This window comes from Lathyrus oleraceus, chromosome 7 (assembly GCF_024323335.1).
Source record: "Lathyrus oleraceus cultivar Zhongwan6 chromosome 7, CAAS_Psat_ZW6_1.0, whole genome shotgun sequence".
Lineage (NCBI taxonomy): Eukaryota > Viridiplantae > Streptophyta > Magnoliopsida > Fabales > Fabaceae > Lathyrus > Lathyrus oleraceus.
The window spans coordinates 113,136,994-113,163,214 of NC_066585.1; the positions used below are offsets into that span (position 1 = coordinate 113,136,994).

At 35.4% G+C, this 26,221-nt stretch overlaps 2 protein-coding genes across 2 annotated transcripts; one reads left to right on the plus strand and one right to left on the minus strand.

The window, feature by feature from the left end:
* Nucleotides 1–239: 239 nt before the first annotated feature.
* On the plus strand, nucleotides 240–17,903 carry LOC127106634 (sulfite exporter TauE/SafE family protein 3). The gene is made up of 9 exons (XM_051043935.1): nucleotides 240–667; nucleotides 800–959; nucleotides 15,917–16,117; nucleotides 16,207–16,271; nucleotides 16,367–16,534; nucleotides 16,616–16,888; nucleotides 16,960–17,053; nucleotides 17,129–17,269; nucleotides 17,578–17,903. The coding sequence occupies exons 1-9, from the start codon at nucleotides 443–445 to the stop codon at nucleotides 17,667–17,669; spliced, it is 1,419 nt and encodes a 472-aa protein (XP_050899892.1). The 5' UTR covers nucleotides 240–442; the 3' UTR covers nucleotides 17,670–17,903.
* A 560-nt stretch (nucleotides 17,904–18,463) lies between these two features.
* Nucleotides 18,464–19,149, minus strand: LOC127106635 (ubiquitin-40S ribosomal protein S27a). Its single transcript, XM_051043936.1, has one exon. The coding sequence runs from the start codon at nucleotides 19,069–19,071 to the stop codon at nucleotides 18,604–18,606; it is 468 nt and encodes a 155-aa protein (XP_050899893.1). The 5' UTR covers nucleotides 19,072–19,149; the 3' UTR covers nucleotides 18,464–18,603.
* Nucleotides 19,150–26,221: the final 7,072 nt, after the last annotated feature.

A 26,221-nucleotide genomic window follows, 5' to 3' on the forward strand; every position in this document is an offset into this window, starting at 1 on the left:
TCAAGTGAGTCTAATGTCTCCCAGGCTCTTATGGACCTTAATAGACTTGAGAAAGGTCACTCACTCGTATTCAATTGCTTTCATATTCACTTAACCTTCTTTTGGCAATCAAAAAATTATATATGAACAATTTCATGTGATTAAATGTACATTGGTACATGTAAAAAAAAACTTAGAGAGAGTACAATTAATTTGAGTAATTTATTTGTATATAATAAGGTTTGCCTTGCGAAAGGCATACAAAGCATTTACTTAGATATTTGTTTTCTTACTCGAAACATTTACCAAGCAACTTTATAACATTTGACGTGAAAGTTTTGAAAATCTCTACATGCATAGTGTGGTTGTTTTAATCTTATCGAGTTATCCTTGAAGCAAAATATAGAAAACTACTCTTCATCTAACGATCTAGATCAGCTACAGCAGTATCTATATCTACAACATGATGATGGCTGTGCATGGATCAAAAAGAAGGGTCATGAAATGGTTAATTCCAGGAAGATCTAGGGTTCTGATAATTTCTTTTCTTCTTCTTCTTTCAGCTTATGTTACTTCTTCTCAGCAACACACCGACCAAAAAACAGCACCAGCTTCAACTTTAAGTAATGAAACCAAAGGAGTTGATGCTAATCACCATGCTAAAGTATTTTATAAACACACTTGGCCGGTAAGAGTGTTCAATATTCACAAATACTTCATAAAATTTCACATGTCTATGAGATTATTTTTTAGGGTTATGTATATATATATATAAGCATGTGGATATATACTGAATTGATAATCTTTGTGGTGCATGCAGGTGATGAAATTTGGGTGGAGAATAATAGTTGGTACCATAATTGGATTTCTAGGATCATCATTTGGAACTGTGGGAGGTGTTGGTGGAGGTGGCATATTTGTTCCCATGCTTACTCTTATTATTGGATTCGATGCAAAATCAGCAACAGCAATATCAAAATGTGAGTATAGGTTGCTTCTTTTGCCTCATGATGAATGCTTATATTTTTATATATTATAAAATAAATAAAAAGTTGTGAAAAAAAAGTAAATAATTGGCAATAAAAGATAATTCTATTTCATGCAAGTAGTATAAATTTGTTTTCCTTTTTTCTTCTTCTAAGTATTGCAACATCTTAAGTAACTACGTACTACTTTGTTGTCATGTTGTACCAGCATGAAATACAACATTGTTAAGTAACTTTTTTTCTTTAGGTAGTTTCCATTTTATTTGGTAGAATATCTTTGTTCCTTTTTATAACGTAACTGTCTTTGATCAAGAATAATAATATTTTTTATCTATTTAGTAGACTTCCTCTCTAAGCTGAGTTTACAATGTTTCATGTTGAACCTCTTTAGTACATTCCATGCATACTTTCTTTGATCACTAGCACTCTTTCTTTTTCCATTTCAAACTTTACTCCCAAGAAATAGCATAAAGCTATGAGATTAGATATATTAAATTCATTCATCATGCGTCTCTTGCATTTATCCATCTAAGATTCATCAATGGATCATGTCATCAACATACAAGCATGCAATCAACTTGTGCTTGTTTGTTGAATTCATGCCATATATGCATTGTGTTCATTTGTATATTCCACAAACCTTGAATTATGAATCATTCAATTCAATCTTATTTTTTCCATACTTTAGATGTTTGTTTCAAACCATATAGTCTTCCTCAACCTATCTGTGCTTTCGTTGCCTTTTATTTCAAAACCTAGTGGTTAACTTGCATATACCTCTTATTCTAATTCTCATTTGAGAAAAGTTGATTTCCCATCTACCAGTCGGTACATTGACAATCCCATCTACCAGTCGGTACATTGACAATCCCATCTACAAGCAATTGTAACAATTATTCTATTCATTTCAAATGTATCCACGTGTGCATATACTTCATTATAGTTTAGGCCATGTCTTTGCAGGAAAACCCTTTTCACTATTTTCCTACACCTCACCATTTGGCTTTAGTATTATAGACCGACTACATATCTATACACTTCTTATCACTAAGGAAATTTTGCCAGTTTCAAAGTATTATTCCCTTATATGGACTTCAACTCTTCTAAGATAACTTCCTTCAAATGTGACTCTTCTATTGCTTGCTCTAAACATATCATTTCTTTATTTCTTTCTTTGTGAGATTAAAAGGTTCAATGACATTAAAAAAAAATATATGTGTGAGGATAAAGAATAACGACAATTAAATAAATGGTCTTCGACAAAAATAATTTTCTATATAATAAGACATCAATTTAATTTGATAAAAGAAGAAATAAAATCAAAAAACGCAATAACTTATTTATCTCGTTCGATCAAACAATCTATTTACGAGGATATGGTAGTTCTCTGATTTACTATACTTCCAAGAATTATAACAAAAGATTACAAATGAGTTGTAAAAATATAGTCAATCAAGTTTTCAAGAACAACCTCTATTTTATATTCAAATGTCATTCAATCTCTCCAACTCTCTATATATGAATCATACAAACACAAGATATTTAGATGTCTTTCTCAATCTCCTTTAGATATCTCCAAAATTTTCTCAAATTTCATGAACACACTCTTAAAAATTTATTGTTGTCTCTTTAAGATTATTACTAGGATTCTCAAACTTATCTCTTTATCCTCCGCTCAAAAGTTCTAAATATTGTGATAACAAGAATGCAAGAGATACACATATTTATAATTATTGAAACGCAACGGATCCATAAAAGCTCCAAAACATAACATATTAAGGAACAGATCCATGGACCAATGGAGAAGACCAAAACACACGAACTGGGAAAAATCGAGTTGGATCACCGAAAACCTGAATCGCGGTCTGGACGAGCCTTCGTTGCCGATTGGAGCTCCCCCGCCGGTTGACTGACCAGCACCCTCCGTCGTGGTGGCCATACTGTTGTCGTGAGGTTCTGGTGCCTTTTGTCGACCTCCTGGCTGCTTTTACGGCTTTTTGAGTCATGTAATCTCGAAATATGTTTTCTTTCTCTTTATCACTTAAGGTTTTAAGACATACTTCAACAATCTCCACTTTGACTTGAAATTGTGGTGATGTCAATTTACCCATCAACCACCTTCTTGTTCTCTTCCAACTCAACATTTATTGAACAATTTTTATCAAGTTCAAACCTCGCTTAAACATTGATCTTTCCACTTGCATTCACTTGCTCTCAACCATATTTTTCTGCTTAAGTAGTCTAACAAACCCACGAGTATGGTTCTTCAACCATATTTGACTTCAATTTCTTTCTAATGCCTCCTTGAAGATCTATGTTTCTGATTTTTACAATCCTTCAACCATATTTAAAGCATAACATCTAAGGCTTTCATAATTGTCCATTTGACATGGTACAATATTCCTTCTTACCTTATCATGAGTCAAATGATAATCAAAGATCTATGTATTCATTCAATTACTACTACTAGTATTCATAGTATGAATCTCTCCCTCAAACTGAGTCTTCTCCACCATAGTTTCCTAAATCTTTATTCTTAGGTTTTTACTCTTCTTTCCCTGACGAATCTCACTAAAAGTAATACGTATTGATTGATTAAATTTGATCCTCCAGGTTCCACTCCCAACAACTCATAATCTTTCCTACCTCTTTGATAGTCATTGAAGACACAACCCACAACTTTACCATCAAGCTGAATTTTCTTAATTTGATCAATAAGTGAGTTTTAATGACCTTCAAAACATATTAGGTTACACTTTTCCTACTCCAAAGCTTCATAAGTGTTTGGCAGTCCATTCAAGTAAATGAATACCTATCGATCACGTAAGCTTATTTGGCATCAAGTTTATCCTAGAAACTCAATAAAAGCTCATCATTAACATGTGTTTTCATTCCCTGTCTTATGCAAAAATCATTAAAGTGATCCAGAATAATCTTCGAGCGTCCATCATGTCTTGACCTCAAATCCCACAGTTTTTTAATATCAAGAAAGTCTTCACTAGCTGATGATGAATGCACAACAACATTGGAACCTTCTAAGATATATAAACCATGTATTTTAGACCCTTTATCTATGATAACTTCACCATACAAGATCTTCAATACCCCAAGTTCAACTCTAGTGCAATAGACTAGAAGATTAGACATGCTTATGAATAAAAAATTCCGCCTGACCTCTAGACTGTATCAATACCATAGACCTTGTAAACCTTATTGTCACTAAGGATCACTATTCCACCTTGATCTAGCTTCAAAGTCTCAAAGTATTATTTTCTTGAACACATGTGATAGGAGGAACTTGATTCCATGACCCAACTCTCCTCAGTCTCGAAACTCAACACCACTGATGCATCAACACTCTCATTACTAGGCAGTTGTAATCTAAACAAAATCATCATTACTCATCTTTCGGGGATAATCCCTCATGAAGTGACTGGTTTTCAGATAAGTGGAGAATTTTACCCTTGACTTGTCAAACCTCTTTGATTTAGACATCCCTCTATGCTCACTAACTCCTCTTGAGACACTCAGGCCTTCACCATTATCATCCATCTTCAAATCTTTGACCATTGAAAATTCTTTGGATCTCACAGTCGTTTATACTTCATCTAAAGTAATAGTATTTTTCTTACCATAAAGAAAAGTATCCTTATAATGATAAAAATATATGGTTAATGAACTCATAAATAGTATAGTCTTTTCATATCATCATCATTAATCTCCACCTAATATTCTCAAGATCATAAATAATCTTATGAGATTTTGTCAACTGCTCCATTATGCATTTGTTTTCTACTATTTGGAATTATTATAGTTGTTGTTTCAAACATAACTTGTGAGACAAAGATTTAGTCATATATAGTGATTCAAGTTTTGACCACATCGAAGATGCAGTCTTCTCTTTATCGACTTCCCTTAGAAATTTATCCTCGTGGCACAAGATAATTGTACTTCACACCTAACTTTTGGAGACAACAATTTTAGATTATAGAATGTTAATATGAAAAAAATATTAATTCAAAAGAAATATATTGAAGTAATAAAGGGTGAGGGATCGATGTCTTCACACCTAACAGAAGCAGAGAAGGCCGAGATAGTGCATAAGGCTATAAATTTCATTATCTTGTGCCTCGAGAATTAAGTTATAAGAGAAGTCTCCATGAAGAAGACTATGGCTTCAATGTGGGAAAATTTTGAATTATTATATATGACCAAGTCTTTGCTTCATAGGTTGTGATTGAAACAACAACTTTACTCATTCCGAGTGGTATAGAACATATCCATTCTAGAGCAGTTGACCAAATTTCACAAGATTATTGATGATCTTGAAAATATTGAGGTCAAAATTGATGATGAGAACAAGGCTCTACTTTTGCTAAGCTCGTTATCCAGATCCTTTGATCACTTCAAAGATTCTCTTATTTATTGTAAGAAATATACTATTACTTTGAGTGAAATTCATACAGTTGTGAGATCCAAACAAAATTCAAAGGTGAAAGATTTGAATATTGACGATAGTGGTGAATGATTGAGTGTCTCAAGAGGAGGAAGTGAGCGTAAAGGGATGTCAAAATCAAATAGGTTTAACAAGTCAAGGGTAAAAAGTTTCACTTATCAGAAAATTTGTCACTTCATGAGGGATTGTCCCGGGAAAATGGGCACTAATGATTCTGTTCACAATGCAATTTCCTCTAATGAGGATAGTTATGAGTGTGATGGTGCATTAGTGGTGTCAAGTTGGAAGGTTGGAGAGGGTTCGGTCATTAATTCAAGTTGCTCTTATCACATGTGTCCAAGAAAAGAATACTTTGAGACTTTGAATTTGGAGCAAGGTGGAGTAGTTCTCCGTGGTGACAATAAAGCTTTCAAGGTTCATGGTATTGGTACGGAGCGTGAGTTTCTACTTCACAATGTGATGAATGTTTCAGAGCTTGGGAGAACTTTGTTATCCATAAACATGTTTGTTGATTTAGACTATTGCATTAGATTTGAACATTGGGGTGTTGAAGATTTTGCATTGTAAAGTGATTATAGCTAAATTGTCTAAAAGATGTGGTTTATATGTTTTAAAAGGCTCCAATGTTGTTGTTCATTCATCATCGGCTAATGAAGGCTTTCTTGACAAAAATAAATTATGGAATTTGAAGTCAGGAGATGATGGATCCCTGGAGGTTGTTTCATATCACTTTAATTAGTTTTGCAAAAGACAGGGGATAAAAACACATGTAAGAGTTATCTTTGAGTTTATGGGATAGCGTTGGTGCCAAAGCAGCTTACCTAGTTAGTGTTAAGAGTCCCACATCGGACAATATATGGCCTGAACATGTGTTTATAAATGGAGGCAGTCCTCACTCTACCAACCGGTTTTGTAGGGTTGAGTTAGGCCCAAATCACAAATTCTTAACATTTATTTCCACGCTCCAGATGTCCAGTCCTGGACGTGAGGGGGTGTGTTAAGAGTCCCACATCGGACAATATATGGCCTGAACATGTGTTTATAAATGGACAATATCGGGCCACCCACCATTTATTTCCACGCTCCAGATGTCCAGTCCTGGACGTGAGGGGGTCTGAACATGTGTTTATAAATGGAGGCAGTCCTCACTCTACCAACCGGTTTTGTAGGGTTGAGTTAGGCCCAAATCACACATTCTTAACAGTTAGCAAGTGTTCATTTACATGAATATACTTCTAAACATTTATGAATATTTATAGTAGGTAGACTGTAACCTACTCTGTTTTGAAAGTCGTCAAAACTTTGTCTATTATTTAAATTTAATTAATCCAACTTGATTGTAAAATTGTGGATTATGTCTTCTGTAACACCCTTCTAAAAATACCCCAATTATTTAATTAAAATAACAACATATATCAATCAGAGTAATTATGCAGTTAAGGGTGTCACACAAACAACTTCACGCATTTATCAAAATAGCTTGTCATGCTCATTTATTTATCAATTAAAACATTTGCATAATACGCAGCGGATAGAGATCAAATCGATCATTCAAAAACATGTAACTCATACATGTAAGATCATTCAACAACCAACAATGAAAATAAGACAAAACATCCCGTCCCGATGTTACATCTATCAGAGCATGACCCACTAAGGAAATTACACTAGACTCCGAACATTAGCTTCTACTCAAATCACTGCTCGTTACCTGAAAAAAATAGTTGTAAGGGTGAGTTCCTCAATCGATATAATAAGCATTATAAAACATCATGTAATGCTAAGTAATTTAACACATATCATCACCCTAATTAGATCACATATTCAGCAACGGCAATCATCAACTCATAATTATAATAATACTCAACACCAACACAAAACAACACGTATAATATTGGAATACATCCATTCATATTATACGCCATACATACATACATTATGCAATGAGACTCCATGCATGCGGTACCGACTATTTGTGAACATATAGTTCAACCTCACCGATCAAATCCAGATACGGCTACCAAGCTCACTAGTCCCACTCATTTGAGACCTAGTGACTCACTCACTAATTCCTCACCATGGGAATTAGCTACCACCCCCAAAGGGCTATGATATGCACGCTAATCACCTAGCATGCAAACATCAACAACAATCCACAACAACTCACTAATTCCTCACCATGGGAATTAGCTACCACCATAAAGGCCACAATATACATGCTAAATCACCTAGCATGCAAACATCAACAACAATTCAAAATAGACATATGCTCACACTCTAAGCCATAAACAGTCCATTTACAATTGCATACATAACAGATACATTCACAGCATTATGCATACAATCATACATCATCAGCATGTTTATCACATAATCATATCATGTCATACCACACAATCAATCACAGTATTAGCACACTCTACTAACACCTATACTGCTCAAAACAACGGGAAATGATCCCTACCATATCATACATCAGCTAAACTACATCACTCATCTGAAACGACCAAAACTGCACAACAACAGCTCAGGAAAACCAAAATTCTGCCCATACGCGTATGCCCCATGTCCATACGCGTATGGCCCATTTCCTGGCCAAGCCCATACGCGTATTGCCCATCTCATACGCGTATGCTACGCGTACTACTTCCTCATACGCGTACCAACAGAGACAAATTTACGTTGAAAACATCATCTTCTTCATCCATACGCGTATGGCCTCACCCCATACGCGTACCACCCACAGAATACGCGTAATGACGGCGTATGGCGCGTATCAACGCAAATCCCCTCCCTTCCAAGCCATCTCATACGCGTATTGCCTAGTGCCATACGCGTATGACCAGAACCAAAATTTCAGATCTGCAATGGGTTTTCTCTGCTACGAGATTCCTCAGATCCAACCTCCCACAGTCCAATTTTACACAGTATTCGTTCATATCATCTAACACGAATCATACCCTATCCAATTTCACAAATTCTAACATTTTTCCATCTAATTCTTACGAATTTCTTCAATTTCACAAATTCTAACATTCATCATTCTAATCAGGGACAATTCAATGGCTTATCACTACCCATTACATGTTAACCCATAATACCCATTAAACGACGATAAACCCCCCTTACCTGAGTTAATCCGGCAATCCCTCAGCTTCAAGCTCTTCCTCTCTTCAACCCTTGTTCTCTGGCTCTTTTTCCACTTTTCAGTCGCTTCTCTGTTTTCACGTGAAAACCTCTTTTTACCAAATGGGATATTTTCTAATTCCAACTTTTATATTCCAATAATAATAATTCCAAATAATAATAATCCAATTATTTAATTAAATTAATAAATATATTATTAACTTATTTTAAATAATTATCTTATTTTTATCGGGGTGTTACAACTCTCCCCCACTAAAAGAGTTTTCGTCCTCGAAAACATACCTCAAGCAAATAACTCTGGATAAGACTCTTTCATCTGACTCTCAAGTTCCCAAGTTACATTGCCACCTGCTGGTCCTCCCCAAGCTACCTTCACCAATGCAATCTCTTTACCCCGCAACTGCTTCAACTCTCGATCCTCGATCCTCATAGGTGATGTTTCAACAGTCAGGTTATCTCTCACCTGTACATCATCTACTTGGACTACATGCGACGGATCAGGAATGTACCTCCTCAACTGAGACACATGAAAAACCTCATGCAAATTCGCAAGTGATGGCGGTAAAGCGATACGATAGGCTACCTCCCCTATCCTCTCCAAAATCTGATAAGGACCAATAAATCGAGGTGTCAACTTCTTCGACTTCAAAGCTCGACCAACCCCAGTTATCGGAGTAACACGAAGAAACACATGATCTCCCTCTTGAAACTCAAGTGACTTCCTCCTCTTATCATGATAACTCTTCTGACGACTCTGAGCAATTCTCATCTTCTCCTGAATCATCTTAATCTTTTCCGTAGTTTGTTGAACAATCTCAGGTCCAACCACAGCACTCTCACCGGACTCATACCAACATAAAGGTGTCCGACATCTCCTACCATACAAAGCTTCAAACGGTGCCATACCAATGCTCGAATGAAAACTATTGTTGTAGGTAAACTCAATCAAAGGTAAGTAACAATCCCAAGCACCTCCCTTTTCCAAAACACAAGCCCTCAAAAGATCCTCTAGTGACTGAATCGTCCTCTCAGTCTGACCATCAGTCTGCGGATGATATGCAGAACTCAATCTCAGCTTAGTTCCCAAAGCCCTCTGCAAACCTTCCCAGAACTTCGATGTAAATCTAGGATCTCTGTCTGAAACAATACTCGACGGAATCCCATGCAAACTTACAATTTTCTCAATATACAACTCAGCTAATCTCTCTAACGGATAGTCCATTCTGATCGGAATGAAATGAGCCGATTTTGTCAATCTGTCAACAATCACCCAAATAGCTTCAAAATTCTTAATTGTCCTCGGTAAACCAGAAACAAAATCCATACTGATACTATCCCACTTCCACTCTGGAATAGTCAACGGTTGCATTAGCCCAGACGGCTTCTGATGCTCAATCTTTGACTTCTGACAAGTCAAACAAGAATAAACAAAACTCGCAATTTCCCTTTTCATTCCCGGCCACCAAAATAACTTTTTCAAATCATGATACATCTTCGTAGCCCCAGGATGAATACTCAGGCCACTACGATGTCCTTCCTCAAGAATACTCTTCTTAAGTTCGGTAACATCCGGAATACACACCCGATTACCAAATTTCAAAACACCATTCTCATCAACTCTGAATTCACCACCTTGACCTTGATTCACTAGATTCAACTTATCAACCAAAAGCACATCGGATTTCTGACCCTTTCTAATCTCGTCCAGAATACTACTCGTTAACTTCAACATTCCCAATTTAACACTATTGTGAGTACTCTCACACACCAAACTCAAGTCTCTAAACTGCTCAATTAAATCCAATTCCTTAACCATTAACATAGACATATGCAATGATTTCCGACTCAATGCATCAGCCACTACGTTTGCTTTACCCGGATGGTAATTCAAACCAAAGTCATAATCCTTCAGAAACTCTAACCATCTCCTCTGTCTCATATTCAGCTCTTTCTGATCAAACAAATACTTTAAACTTTTATGGTCACTGAAAACCTCAAACCTTGACCCGTACAAGTAATGCCTCCATAACTTCAGAACAAATACCACAGCTGCCAACTCTAAATCGTGTGTCGGATAGTTCCTCTCATGAACCCGCAGTTGTCTCGAAGCATAAGCTATAACCTGCTTATTCTGCATCAACACACCACCCAAACCCAACAATGAAGCATCACAGAAAACCTCAAATGGTTCCAACGAACTTGGTAATATCAGAATAGGAGCAGTAGTCAACCTTCTCTTTAACTCTTGGAAACCTTCTTCGCATTTTGAGTCCCAAACAAACGCTTGCCCCTTTCTAGTCAACATCGTCAACGGTAACGCCAACTTAGAAAATCCCTCAATGAACTTCCTATAATAACCTGCAAGTCCAAGAAAACTCCTTATCTCAGAAACTGACTTCGGAGCTTCCCACTTAGATACTGCTTCTATTTTAGAAGGATCAACAGCAACACCACCTCTTGAAATCACATGACCAAGGAAACTAACCTCTTCTAACCAAAATTCACACTTTGACAGTTTAGCAAATAACTTCTTTTCTCGCAGAACTCCTAGAACCACTCTCAAATGTTCAGCATGCTCTTCTTCAGATTTTGAATACACCAAAATATCGTCAATAAACACCACAACAAACTTGTCTAGGTACGGATGGAAAATTCTATTCATATACTCCATAAATACTCCAGGCGCATTAGTCACACCAAAAGGCATCACAGAATACTCATAATGTCCATACCTTGTTCTGAAGGCAGTCTTCTGAATATCCTCAGTTTTCACACGTATCTGATGATATCCCGATCTCAAATCTATCTTACTGAACACGCTCGCACCAACCAACTGATCCATTAAATCATCAATCCTCGGCAAAGGATACCGATTCTTGATCGTCACTTTATTCAGTTGCATGTAGTCCACACACAACCTCATAGTACCTTCTTTCTTCTTAACCAATAACACTGGTGCACCCCACGGTGACACACTCGGACGAATAAATTTCTTATCCAACAGATCTTCCAGCTGACTCTTCAATTCAGTTAACTCAACAGCAGACATACGGTACGGAGCCATCGATATCGGCCTAGTACCAGGTACCAAATCAATCGAGAACTCAACTTCACGCTCTGGCGGTAATTCATTCACTTCTTCAGGAAACACATCAGGGAAATCACACACCACGGCTAGATCGCAAATCACCAGTTTATCTTTAGCCCCCAAAGTCGCTAACAGCATAAACAACTCTGCCCCATCTACTACTGCCTCATTCACCTGCCTTGCTGATAGAAACAAACTCTTTCCTTCCTCGATCTCAGGAAAGATCACAGTCTTATCAAAGCAGTTGATATAAACTCGGTTACACACCAGCCAGTTCATACCCAGAATGACATCAATCTGCACTAGTGGAAGACACACAAGGTCCATCCCAAAGTCTCTACCAAAAATACTTAAAGGACAATTTAAACAAACTGAAGTAGTTGTTACTGAACCCTTCGCAGGAGTATCAATCACCATACTACCATGCATCTCAGATATCTCTAATTCAAGTTTCACAGCACAATCCAAAGATATAAAGGAATGAGTCGCACCTGTGTCAATAATAGCTACTAGAGGAAAGCCATTAATATAACACGTACCTCGGATCAAACGATCATCTGCAGAAGTCTCAGAACCCGATAAAGCAAAAACCTTGCCTCCCGACTGGTTCTCTTTCTTCGGCTTAGGACACTGTGGACTGATATGACCCACTTCTCCACAGTTGAAACAAGTCACAGTCTTCAACCGGCACTCTGCAGCCAAGTGACCACCTTTTCCACACTTGAAACATTTCTTCTCATTACTGGTACACTCATGGATACGATGTCCAGCCTGACCACATCTGAAACACTTAGCAGGGGCACTGGAGTCTCCCCCACTAGGCCTCTTCATCCCACTCTGTCTCTGGAAACCTTTGCCAACTGCATATGGTTTCCCACGATCATTCTGATTCTTGCCTTTCCTATCAATCCTCTGCTGATAGCTTTCCGCTCTGGCCTTGGTATCCTGTTCAAAAATCCTGCAACAGTCAACCAAGTCAGAAAACACTCTAATCCGCTGATACCCAATAGCCTGCTTGATCTCGGGACGTAACCCGTTCTCAAACTTCACACACTTTGAAAATTCCCCAGTAGCCTCATCATAGGGAGTGTAATACTTCGACAGCTCTGTGAACTTAGCAGCATACTCAGTAACAGACCGGTTGCCCTGCTTCAATTCCAAGAACTCTATCTCTTTCTTTCCTCTGACATCCTCTGGAAAGTACTTCCTCAGAAATCTCTCTCTGAACACAGCCCAAGTGATCTCAGCACTTCCAGCAGCTTCCAACTCAGTGCAGGTAGCAACCCACCAATCATCTGCTTCCTCTGACAGCATATGCGTACCGAACCTGACCTTCTGGTTATCGGCACACTCAGTCACTCGGAAGATCCTCTCGATCTCCTTCAACCACTTCTGAGCACCATCTGGATCGTATGCTCCCTTGAACATTGGAGGATTGTTCCTCTGGAACTCACTCAGTTGACGAGCAGCTCCCAGTCCCACAACATTCGGATTCCCTCCAAGTACTCCAGCTAGCATACCCAGAGCCTCAGCAATCGCAGCATCGTCTCTACCTCTTCCAGCCATCTCTATTCTGAAAACCCAACAAGCTAAAACAATAAGTACTGATAGGGTTACACAACACCTATCCCGTACAGGAAAACAGAATAATTACGACTCGACTCGACCGACTATGCTCTGATACCACTAATGTAACACCCTTCTAAAAATACCCCAATTATTTAATTAAAATAACAACATATATCAATCAGAGTAATTATGCAGTTAAGGGTGTCACACAAACAACTTCACGCATTTATCAAAATAGCTTGTCATGCTCATTTATTTATCAATTAAAACATTTGCATAATACGCAGCGGATAGAGATCAAATCGATCATTCAAAAACATGTAACTCATACATGTAAGATCATTCAACAACCAACAATGAAAATAAGACAAAACATCCTGTCCCGATGTTACATCTATCAGAGCATGACCCACTAAGGAAATTATACTAGACTCCGAACATTAGCTTCTACTCAAATCACTGCTCGTTACCTGAAAAAAATAGTTGTAAGGGTGAGTTCCTCAATCGATATAATAAGCATTATAAAACATCATGTAATGCTAAGTAATTTAACACATATCATCACCCTAATTAGATCACATATTCAGCAACGGCAATCATCAACTCATAATTATAATAATACTCAACACCAACACAAAACAACACGTATAATATTGGAATACATCCATTCATATTATACGCCATACATACATACATTATGCAATGAGACTCCATGCATGCGGTACCGACTATTTGTGAACATATAGTTCAACCTCACCGATCAAATCCAGATACGGCTACCAAGCTCACTAGTCCCACTCATTTGAGACCTAGTGACTCACTCACTAATTCCTCACCATGGGAATTAGCTACCACCCCCAAAGGGCTATGATATGCACGCTAATCACCTAGCATGCAAACATCAACAACAATCCACAACAACTCACTAATTCCTCACCATGGGAATTAGCTACCACCATAAAGGCCACAATATACATGCTAAATCACCTAGCATGCAAACATCAACAACAATTCAAAATAGACATATGCTCACACTCTAAGCCATAAACAGTCCATTTACAATTGCATACATAACAGATACATTCACAGCATTATGCATACAATCATACATCATCAGCATGTTTATCACATAATCATATCATGTCATACCACACAATCAATCACAGTATTAGCACACTCTACTAACACCTATACTGCTCAAAACAACGGGAAATGATCCCTACCATATCATACATCAGCTAAACTACATCACTCATCTGAAACGACCAAAACTGCACAACAACAGCTCAGGAAAACCAAAATTCTGCCCATACGCGTATGCCCCATGTCCATACGCGTATGGCCCATTTCCTGGCCAAGCCCATACGCGTATTGCCCATCTCATACGCGTATGCTACGCGTACTACTTCCTCATACGCGTACCAACAGAGACAAATTTACGTTGAAAACATCATCTTCTTCATCCATACGCGTATGGCCTCACCCCATACGCGTACCACCCACAGAATACGCGTAATGACGGCGTATGGCGCGTATCAACGCAAATCCCCTCCCTTCCAAGCCATCTCATACGCGTATTGCCTAGTGCCATACGCGTATGACCAGAACCAAAATTTCAGATCTGCAATGGGTTTTCTCTGCTACGAGATTCCTCATATCCAACCTCCCACAGTCCAATTTTACACAGTATTCGTTCATATCATCTAACACGAATCATACCCTATCCAATTTCACAAATTCTAACATTTTTCCATCTAATTCTTACGAATTTCTTCAATTTCACAAATTCTAACATTCATCATTCTAATCAGGGACAATTCAATGGCTTATCACTACCCATTACATGTTAACCCATAATACCCATTAAACGACGATAAACCCCCTTACCTGAGTTAATCCGGCAATCCCTCAGCTTCAAGCTCTTCCTCTCTTCAACCCTTGTTCTCTGGCTCTTTTTCCACTTTTCAGTCGCTTCTCTGTTTTCACGTGAAAACCTCTTTTTACCAAATGGGATATTTTCTAATTCCAACTTTTATATTCCAATAATAATAATTCCAAATAATAATAATCCAATTATTTAATTAAATTAATAAATATATTATTAACTTATTTTAAATAATTATCTTATTTTTATCGGGGTGTTACATCTTCAAATGGCTATCCAAGAGGTAGAAAGAATTATCAGTTGTTGGGAGTGAAATCTGGAGGGTCGAAGTTCATCGATCATAGATGTATTACTTTCACCATGTTTAGTTAGGGGAACAAGAGTAAGAACCTAGAGATGAAACTTTTAAAACCTATGGCGGAAAAAACTCATTTTGAAATGGAAATTTTTGAGATGGAAACTCCTACTATGAATATTAGTAGTAGTGAAGTAACAATTATAAAGGCCTTTTTTTGTCAAATTAAATTGATGTTTTATTTCATAGATAATTATTTTTGTTTAAGGCTATTTACTTTTGTTATAATTATTCTTTGTCCTTGTCCGTCAAAGTTTTTTAGTACGATTGAACTTTTCAATTTCACATCAATAACATCAATGACAATTACGGAACCAAACTCTATTTGAGGATTATAATGGATTGAAGAAAAATAAGAGAACGAGAGAATCGAATTATTGAATGAATAAATTTTATTCACTTAAGATACACACATGCTAAGCATCATAAAAAGCTTATATTTGTATTGAAGTTATGATTACTGGAGGAGCAGGAGCAACAGTTTTATACAACTTGAAGAAAAGACACCCAACACTTGACTTACCTGTAATTGACTATGATCTAGCACTTCTCTTCCAACCAATGCTAATGCTTGGTATCAGTCTTGGTGTTGCCTTCAATGTCATTTTTCCTGACTGGATGATAACAACTTTACTAATCATATTCTTCACTGGTAATTAATCATTCACTCTCTCTTCAAAATTGTTCTTTTCTTTATTACACTGCTTATTCATATTGATCTAGTTTTGATATGATCAACAGGCATTTCAATTAACGCTTTCTTAAAAGGAGTTAACACATGGAAAAAAGAAACACTTACTAAGAAGGTTGCTTAATCATCATTACTCATTCTTTATATTAATTAAACTTTTTTTTCTTCATTTCGATGGTTTTTTTAATGCGTTCCTGTTAACAATTCCAGGAAGCTAGGGAATCCGATGATAGAAGGATAGAAGATACGGTCAATGAAAGTGAAACCAATACAAATGTACCAAGAAAAAAGGTTTCTGTTATTGAGAATGTTTATTGGAAAGAACTTGGACTTCTTTTCGCTGTGTGGATCATGATACTTGCATTACAGATAGGAAAAGTAAGTATATATGTATTGATGTTTTTCATATTCTTGTATAAACAAAGAATGTTGATTGTGTATGCTTCTGTTTTGAATCAGAATTATACAAGAACTTGCTCGGTGGCGTATTGGATATTGAATCTGGTTCAGGTACCTATAACAGTAGGAGTGAGTTCATATGAGGCAGTGCTTTTATACAAAGGGAAAAGAGTTATAGCTTCCAAGGGAGATGAACAGACAAATTGGAGTGTGAAGCAGTTGATTATGTATTGTTCATGTGGCATTATTGCTGGCATAGTTGGTGGCTTGCTTGGTCTTGGTGGAGGATTTAACTTAGGGCCACTTTTCATTGGACTAGGAATCCCTCCTCAGGTACCTTGTTTGGTTCTGTCTTCCATAAAATTTATATATGTTTGTGTTGTGATTGAAGATTTTGTATGAAGGTGTCAAGTGCTACATCCACTTTTGCAATGACATTTTCTGCATCTATGTCTGTGGTGGAATATTACCTTCTCAAACGTTTTCCTATTCCATATGGTAAGTCCATGCACATCTACCAAATAAGGGAAAATTATGCACTTTTTAATATTCAATGTGTGATTATTCTTGCAGCTCTTTACTTTGTGGCTGTAGCGACTGTTGCTGCACTTGTTGGGCAGCATTTGGTGAGGAAGCTAATTGCCATATTAGGGAGAGCTTCAATCATCATTTTCATCCTTGCCCTCACAGTTTTTGTGAGTGGAATATCCCTAGGCAAGTGTTGACAATTTGTGAATTTGCTTTCTTTATTATGTGTGGGTACTCTCTTTGTAATTATGACTAGCAAAATAGGTTTTGCTTTATTGAATTTCAATTACAAAAAAACAAAATCTAAAATGAATTTGTTTACAGTAAAGTGAAAAAAATTAAGGTGATTGATCATCTTAATTTAAATTAAACCAAGATAATCGATTATGATAAATCCTAGTTAGTTTACTTTGATTTTAAGTAATTATTTTAGGAAATCGTACTTTAAATTTAAGTATATTGAGCTTAACCTCTTTGTCCCCTTGAAATGACAGGTGGAACAGGAATAGCAAATCTGATTAAAAGGCTTGAAAATAAGGAATACATGGGATTTGGAAACCTATGTGAGTACAGGGTTAGGAATTAAAGGTCATTGTTGTAAAACTTGCATGGGTTCAAAGCTAGTACGCGCTAGACTTGGGTTTGTTTGCCAACCAACTTGACTCCAATTTTACAAACTATGTAAAGTACATATTTCCTTTTAATTGAAAAACAAACATGTACATTAAATCGCTGTCCGCACAATAAACCTCCTACACTATGAGAAGAAACAAAAGATCAAGATTGCAAAACTTAGCATTATAAAAACATTTGTACAGAATTGTTTTCTAGAGAATCTATTTGAGTATTCCATTTGAGTAAAACAACAATTTTTTTTACAAAGACAAACAGTAATTGGTGTATGCTTTTTGTAGAAATTGCATTTTAGATATTCAACTTTAGTAAGAGTAATTGGTTCTTCCTTTAGGAAACTCAAATTACTTTAAAACCATTAAGATGAACAACATTTGAAGTTCTACTTGAAAACCATGATAGGATAAATAATATAAGAGTTTGAACACAAATAAGTTCGAGTGAAGGAAAATTAATTTTATGACAGTAAGCTACATAATGGATAAGCTTGTGAAAATCAGCTGAAATCATGATTCATACACAAATAAGTTCTTGCAAATGAATAGCCAAAATATCATGCATCATTCTTAACTAGATATTATCAAATCACAAATTGTTATACCCAAATTTCAAACACAATTAAATTGTAACCTCACTCAAAAACAATGGTTTTGCTAAGCCAAACAAAGAACTGAATTCCCTAACTAACCATTCAGAACATCATCCACATATTAGAGTATAACCGATGGCACTAAATAACACAAATCATAATCCAAAACAGAACAAAATCTGATTTATATTGAATCAACTAAGCAACATAATAAAAGTCTGAAAGTAACGCTATTAAATTAAATCCGCAACATTCAAAAGTTCAACAAAAACAAATCAAAACACTAGAAATTCAAAACTCAAGCTTCAGCCTTCTGGTAAACATAGGTAAGCCCACACTTACCACAGTAATGGCGATCAAAATGATTCGCCATGAAAGTCCCTGCACCACACTCCGCATTAGGGCACTCCTTCCTCAGCCTCTGCACCTTTCCAGAATCATCCACCTTGTAGAACTGGAGAACCGCAAGCTTCACCTTCCTGTGCTTATGCTTGATCTTCTTAGGCTTGGTGTAGGTCTTCTTCTTACGCTTCTTTGCGCCACCGCGAAGACGGAGGACCAGATGGAGAGTTGATTCCTTCTGGATGTTGTAGTCGGCGAGAGTGCGGCCGTCTTCCAACTGCTTTCCGGCGAAGATGAGACGCTGCTGGTCCGGAGGAATTCCTTCCTTGTCTTGGATCTTTGCCTTCACGTTGTCGATGGTGTCGGAAGACTCAACCTCGAGGGTTATCGTCTTCCCCGTTAGGGTTTTCACGAAGATCTGCATCTTGGGGGAAAATGTGAAGCGAGCAACAAAGGTTTCGGAATGAGGCGTTTAGGTTTCAGAGGAATTTATTTTCTAGGCAAATTAGGGTTTGGAGTATTGGGCTTTGTTCTTGTTGTTCGGTTTTGGGCCTCTCTAGACCCAGATTTGTTTCCATCCACTTCAAACTCCTAATAAATATAAAATTCACCAAAAAATATTTAAAATATAACCAAAAGTATTTAATTGAATTAATATAACAAAAGATATAATCAAAAATATAAATTAAAAACTTATCAAAAAATAATAGTATATTTAATTTAATATATATATATAGATAGATAGATAGCTAATTTGATAAAAGAAAAGTATATTATGTATGTATTTTTTTATTACTATTCATTATTATTTTATTGAATATGATTCAAAATACTTAATATGTTTTGTTAGTTTTGACGATAAACTTCCGCGTCAAAAAATATTGAGGGTTGTTCATTTCACCCTTATGAATTCTCTCGCACCTTGAAGAAAAATAAAAAATATCTCTTTTGCACCTTCAAGAATTTGAATTTCAAACGGACCACACGTTACAACAAGCTAAGTTTATCGAAAATGCAAGAATTCATTTCAAAGAAATATATGTCTAGATTACAATCTACCTATACACCCTTAGATATTAGAATCCGGACACACCCTTTTAAATGACACGACCACTTTTTCCCTCGTTATCATGCATTTTAGATCAATTATAAAGAACATGAAAATACCCTTTGAAAAATTCGGATTCAACATTTTTTAACCATGTCTCAATTTCTACTTTAATTTATACTCTTTTTCATTCAAACTAAACACTTTCACCTCTCACATTGGAAGAATATTATGTAAGTTTCTCATCCTCGCCTTGCTTTTTATGATTTTGATGCATGCAATTTCTTCATATATTCTAACTAAGCTACATTATATTTCATTCAATATAAATGTAATCTTTTTTTCTTACTTATATTTGGTTTGAATTTGAGACATTTGGATTAGGGTTATGTTGTTGGCAAGAATTTTGATGCGTTTTTTAACTTTAAAATACGGATTGTCCATCCAAATTTCAAAATACAAATTGTTTCTTTAATTATTGAAAATAGTGTTTGTCGTTTTGTTTATGTTGTATTTGTTAAATTTTGAAGTATGTCATAATTATGATTATGTTATGCCTTGTCTTATGTGATTATAGAAAAATTGTGGACGTACAACCAAGGTACATACATAGTCGACTGTCTCAAGATGCTTTATTGCGTAGGGAGAAAGTTAGATCCCCGTGTGTAGTTGAATAATCATCTATTGTTGAGGGATCGTCATCCCATGGTCATGGATCTCCAACATATGACGATGCATCTGTTATTATCATACATACTCTTTATATTGCTATACATGTGTATGATCCACATCCTCAAGTTGGATTTAATACTCCTGCACCTGACGGGTTTTCTTGATGCCTATATGACATGTCACTACTCTTTCAATATGCAAACCATATTGTTAGGCATGTGTAGGAAGGAGAGGTAGCATAAATATTTAATTATGCTTTGAACATTTATTTTATACTAATTGAATCTTTTGACGTTGATATATTTATTGTTGCAGTATCGTAACACGCTAAAGTGTATAAACCATGCTAGAAAGATAGCAAAGTTGTCGCAGCCATATGAACCATGGCTTCAGAAAGTATTTGAGCTATCTGGACTGAAGAACTTCTATATAACAGAATAAGGTTATATTAACCATGTTCTTTTTTCGGAATTTTGTTGAGAGATGGCATGTAGAGACGTCATCATTTCCTTTTCCCATTTGTGAGATGAGTATTAAGCTTGATGATGTATTGTGCATCCTCCATCTTCCGATCATGGGAAGATTGTTGGATCACATTTCAATTCAGTGATCTGAGGCACTAGACATAATGGTAATATAATTTGGATTTGATCTGAGTGATACCCAAAAGGATAATCTAGATACTAATGGATGTCTTGCCAAATTTTCATTTTTGAAGAAAAATTATTATGGTCACTTGGATGTTATTGAAAATAATGTTGGTGACGATATGCGTGTTGCATATCATAGAAAATGTACATTTAAGACATATTTTATGTTTTTTCTTAGCATGACCATTTTTGTGGAAAAAAATGTGACATATGTTGATGTTGTCTACCTTAAATACTCTATTGACTTATACATGATTCACAAGTATAACTTTAGGGTATCTTGTTTGGTTTACCTATACTCCAAATTCGATGAAGCTAGTCAATGGAAGACGAGACGTGTGACAAAAAATAACTATGTATTTTTGGTAACTTACTTACATGTCAGTTATTAATTTTATAATACATGTACTAAATTATTACTTATTTTCATCTAGGCCATTTTAAGACATGGATCCTTTAGCATTTTCTAGGTATCGTTGGGTGGGAGTATGTTCTGACTACACCGAAAAGTTTCCATGTGCATGCTCGATTATCCCACTCATAGGGAATCTCGTGACTAAGTTGTAAAAACTTTTTGTTGATCTTATTTTGGCGAATGATATTTGTTTCACACCATACGACGAGCATCGTCATACACGACTATTAGAGGTGATATGTTGGTATTTGGATGGTAGGATGATGGATCTCTACATATGTACACACATCTACCTGAGTGAGTATTGTGATAGTTCGGGTATACTCAAGGTATACTTAGTGGCTCCGCATTGGATGCTCCTACCATTATCCTCCATAGAGATGATGACGAGATATGTATGGAGTACCATGAGAATCTGGTATTATAGTATGTATGTGGGGTTCCAGTTCCTCGTTCATGGAGTACGGCATACGGTTACATCCAATGGTTTTATAGGGTTTCTCATCGATATATGACACCAGTTCCAAATTGATATCCTTCTAGGTCAGCTTATCAAGAAATACTAAATGAAGAACAGACAAGGACGGGACATGTTGTGTATGCATTTCCTATATACCAACGTATTGTTGTTATTGGAAAATATGCCATCAGTAGAGGAGAGTTTCAGGAAGGCACCCATGAGAAGGTCATTTTACATGCGATATTATCAAAGACTTAATTTTCACTACAGTGTATGAGGCAAAGGAGAAGCAGGGGTGTGTGATATACCCATTTTATTTCTATATATGACTAGGTTTGACCATTTCTCGCATTCACCCTTGAATTATTTTGTCTCTATCGTAAGCTTAAGTTTGCCTCTCACATTTTTTTTCATATGATATATACAAAGTAAAGCATATGATGTTAAAAATACCTTCGCAATCGACCTCATCTGTTTGGTATCGATCTGTGACAATCACCCATGGCGTGTTTTTTGGGTCTTTAATTATATTCTGGCACATTTTCATAGCCCGTGTAACATTATCATTTTTTTCACATTCCAAACATGCAAAGTCAATTGAATAAGTCATCTCTATAGAAGTAACACTAATAATTTTTCAGAAGAGGAAGTCAATACTTGTTGGTCTTATATGTTGAATTAATCATCAGTATTGTGAGAAATTTGTTGAACAACTCAATGGAATCATGATGAGTCCAAAATATATCTCAAACAACTTTTTCATCCTCACACACTTTGTACTTAGATACACAATGATGCTTATCCAAAAATTTCAACAATTATTGCATTTTAAATCTTTGACCTCTTATTGTCTTGTTGTTTCGGTTGCGAACATTGTATACTGGCTTAATATTTGAGATATTTTTGGATATTTTCCTTTTCAAAGTTGCGAGTATGTTTTATGGCTCAACCATGTTCAATGTCATGTCAAAAACATGTTTATTCTCTTAAAGATTCAAACGATTGTCAATCAGATGACCGAATAATATGTGATCATGATTATGTATATCATAAATCATACTAAATATCCATGTATTATTCAATTTATCGTATCTGCACAACTTAAAAGGACATTTACACATTTTCTTCTTCTGGTGTCAGCTCGTTTCAACTTCATGATAAGTTCTTTATATTGACCATTTATTTCGCATCTCATCTTAACAAATGTTTGTCTTCTATCAAAACCTTAATTCAACCTCCCGATAACAATGTCAAAACCTAATTTGGCAACTTTCCTACAGACCCATTGAAGAACGTAAAGTAAACTCATATTTATTGGTAAATTATTTTCCAACACATATGTGTGCAACACCTGGTGATGAATGTTTCAAATCACCATACTTTAATGCATTAGATTTATTGACATTATTATAGTGAGCCATACTTACAACGAATTAAAAAATAAGACAATTGCAATCATCATTCAACGAATCAGGAATTCTATTTCATGCACGATTTGGATTTCTTAGGGACACATACGAGTTCCATTTAATTGTTTGTTGTTACCCATTATGGTGATTATGTACTGGTCAATTATCACAGACAATGTGCATTTAAGATATATGTCTTCTACTTGGTGAACACAACCATATTTGTGGGAAAAAGTATGACATTTGTGTATTTCGTATATGTGTGTTACTTTACAGATCTTGAGAGGTTTCATGAGTTTAATTGTGTAACTTCATGTTTGTTATACTTGTACTCCTAGTTGGATGAAGCAAGTAAGTTAAAGACAAGAATAATGACATGAAACAGCGGTCTCTTTTAAGTAATATACATGTATCTTATTAGTTTTATATTGATTCTGAATATTCCCTATCTAAATACTAAAATTCTTTATTTGAACTATTTTTTTTCAGTATTATATCCTCTCGCATTTTCTTGACATTAGCATGTGGCAGATTATTGTTGAATACGATGTAGAGTTGTCTCGTGTTTGCCTCACTAATCCATATTTGGGGTGTTTATATATAGAGAATTACAATCATTCCATTGATTATATTCTAGAAAAATATATTTGTTTCACCACATACGCGCGAGCACCTTTAAAGGATACTTGTTGGTACTCTAGATGACTAGCATATAAGACTCAACTCATGTACCCTTATCTACCAGATTTTTTATTGATATAATTTAGGTATGTGAAGATTATTCTTAGGGACCAAAAGTTGATACATTTGTTACAGTGTATCATATAAATGTTGATGATATATTTGACAACTACCGTGAACATTTGGTACTGCCGAATATATGAAATGTGACAACTAATAGTTATGGACTAAAATATACAAATACACTTAATGGTATTACATAGTTTCATATGATTACATATCGCCAACGTTATAGGGGGATTCCCCAAGATCATGTTATTATGAGACTTTAGAGAAGAAACAAGTTAGATCTGACCATGTTGTGGATGTGTTGTCTATATGCCATCGTATTGTCACTTTAGTATTGTCACTTTAGTTGAGGGTGTCATTAGTAAAATAAAGTTTCAAGAATGCACCCATTTGTGGGACACCATCAAGGCAACATTATTATATGCATAAGGTACATTTCAATATATGAGGCAAATGAGTGGTAGGGGTGTGCAATTGATTTAGTGGATATGTTATTTGTTTATTGTTTATTTCTTAAACAATTATATACATTTGTAATTAATGTATATACTTTCTAATGAAAATTATATAAACCATTAGATATAGTATTTTATGATTGATATATTTTATGATTGTAACATTTAGGTAACATTTTATTTATGATTGATTACAAAATGCATTTTGTTGGATATTTTAATTTGAACTTATTATTCTTACTTAATTTTCTAATTTATGATAGCTTAAATGGTGTGTTCGGAACATATCTTCCTAACACATACTTTATATATTTTTTGTCATGTCTTGCATAGAAATAGTCACATGGGTGTGCCCAAAAATTATCATTCAAGCACACAATTTTATACCACTTGATTTGTTATGTCTCGCATAGAAATAAACTCAGGGGTATGTCTTGAAGTTATCATTATACCACACCCTTTTTTACCATTTTATTTGTTATGTCTCACATACTATTAGTCTTAGAGACGTGTCTAAAAGTTATCATTCATACACACAACAATAACCTTTTACAAAGTAACTATATGTAATTTTCAACAATCAATCAAATTTAAAAGGGTATATAATGCAAAACTAGCCTCATTTTTATAAATGCAATATACAATGCACACAAAAAACTGCATAATTTAAAACACATCAAAATCGATGAAACCATCTAAATCTATTGGAAATTCCACATTATATTTTTTTCTATTTAATTCCTTTTTAATACTCCCTTCGTTCCAAAATAATTCTCATAGTTGATCATTTCACACAGATTAAGAAAATATAATAAATGAAAGAAAGAATATACTACTTTACCAAACTATCCTTGTTTACTATTGGTGTATTCGAATTATCAAAAATGCAAAGTGAAAGATAAATATTGGAATTGCATTGGAAACTAAAAGTGACACTTATTTTGGGACATATAATTTTATAAGATGCGACAATTATTTTGGGACAGAGGGAGTATCGTTTTGTGACTCATCCCTCACAACCAAAAAATGAAAATCTCAATCGTTTGTTTCTTCTTTCACATGGTCTCTCTATTTTACAAATGTCCGTGGTAAAGGAATGATAAGTGTTAAACATGCATAAAATCCATAAACACTTGTTAACTTCTTTTGCAAGTAATAAAAGAAAAAAAAACAATTTTTTACTAAAGTATGATAAAATACTTGCATGAACTTTTTAACAGTGTATTTACTAAGTACAATTAAAAAGGACCAAGAAAGTAACAAAAACAGACAAAATGAACCATTCAAGCACCAAAGATTTCTTAGTCAAGAACAAGACCTTGCTAAGCTAGAAGAGGCGGCAAAAGAATGTTTAAAATTCAAGTAACTTTAAAGCTAAGCCACAAAGCTCGTTTAACAAAGTATCATGTGTGTTAAACGAGGTATGACAATTCATAAGACTTAAGGATTAAGTTACTTCATGTAAAATAAAGGGTTTCTCCCTAACTGGTCTTTAAGGTGCGTTAATCGAGGAAAGGCGACAAATATCACTTGCATAATGAGATGGAAATACTTAATGATGAAGAAAGTATGCGCACTAAGCGAGCTCTGAGCCTCACTTAGCAAGAATGGCAGGTCATGACTCTATAAATAGGGGTTGATATAGTTTAGTTGAAGATAACTTATTGTAAATTAGTAGGGGTAATGGTATGGAGTGAGAGAAGTCTGTTGTATAC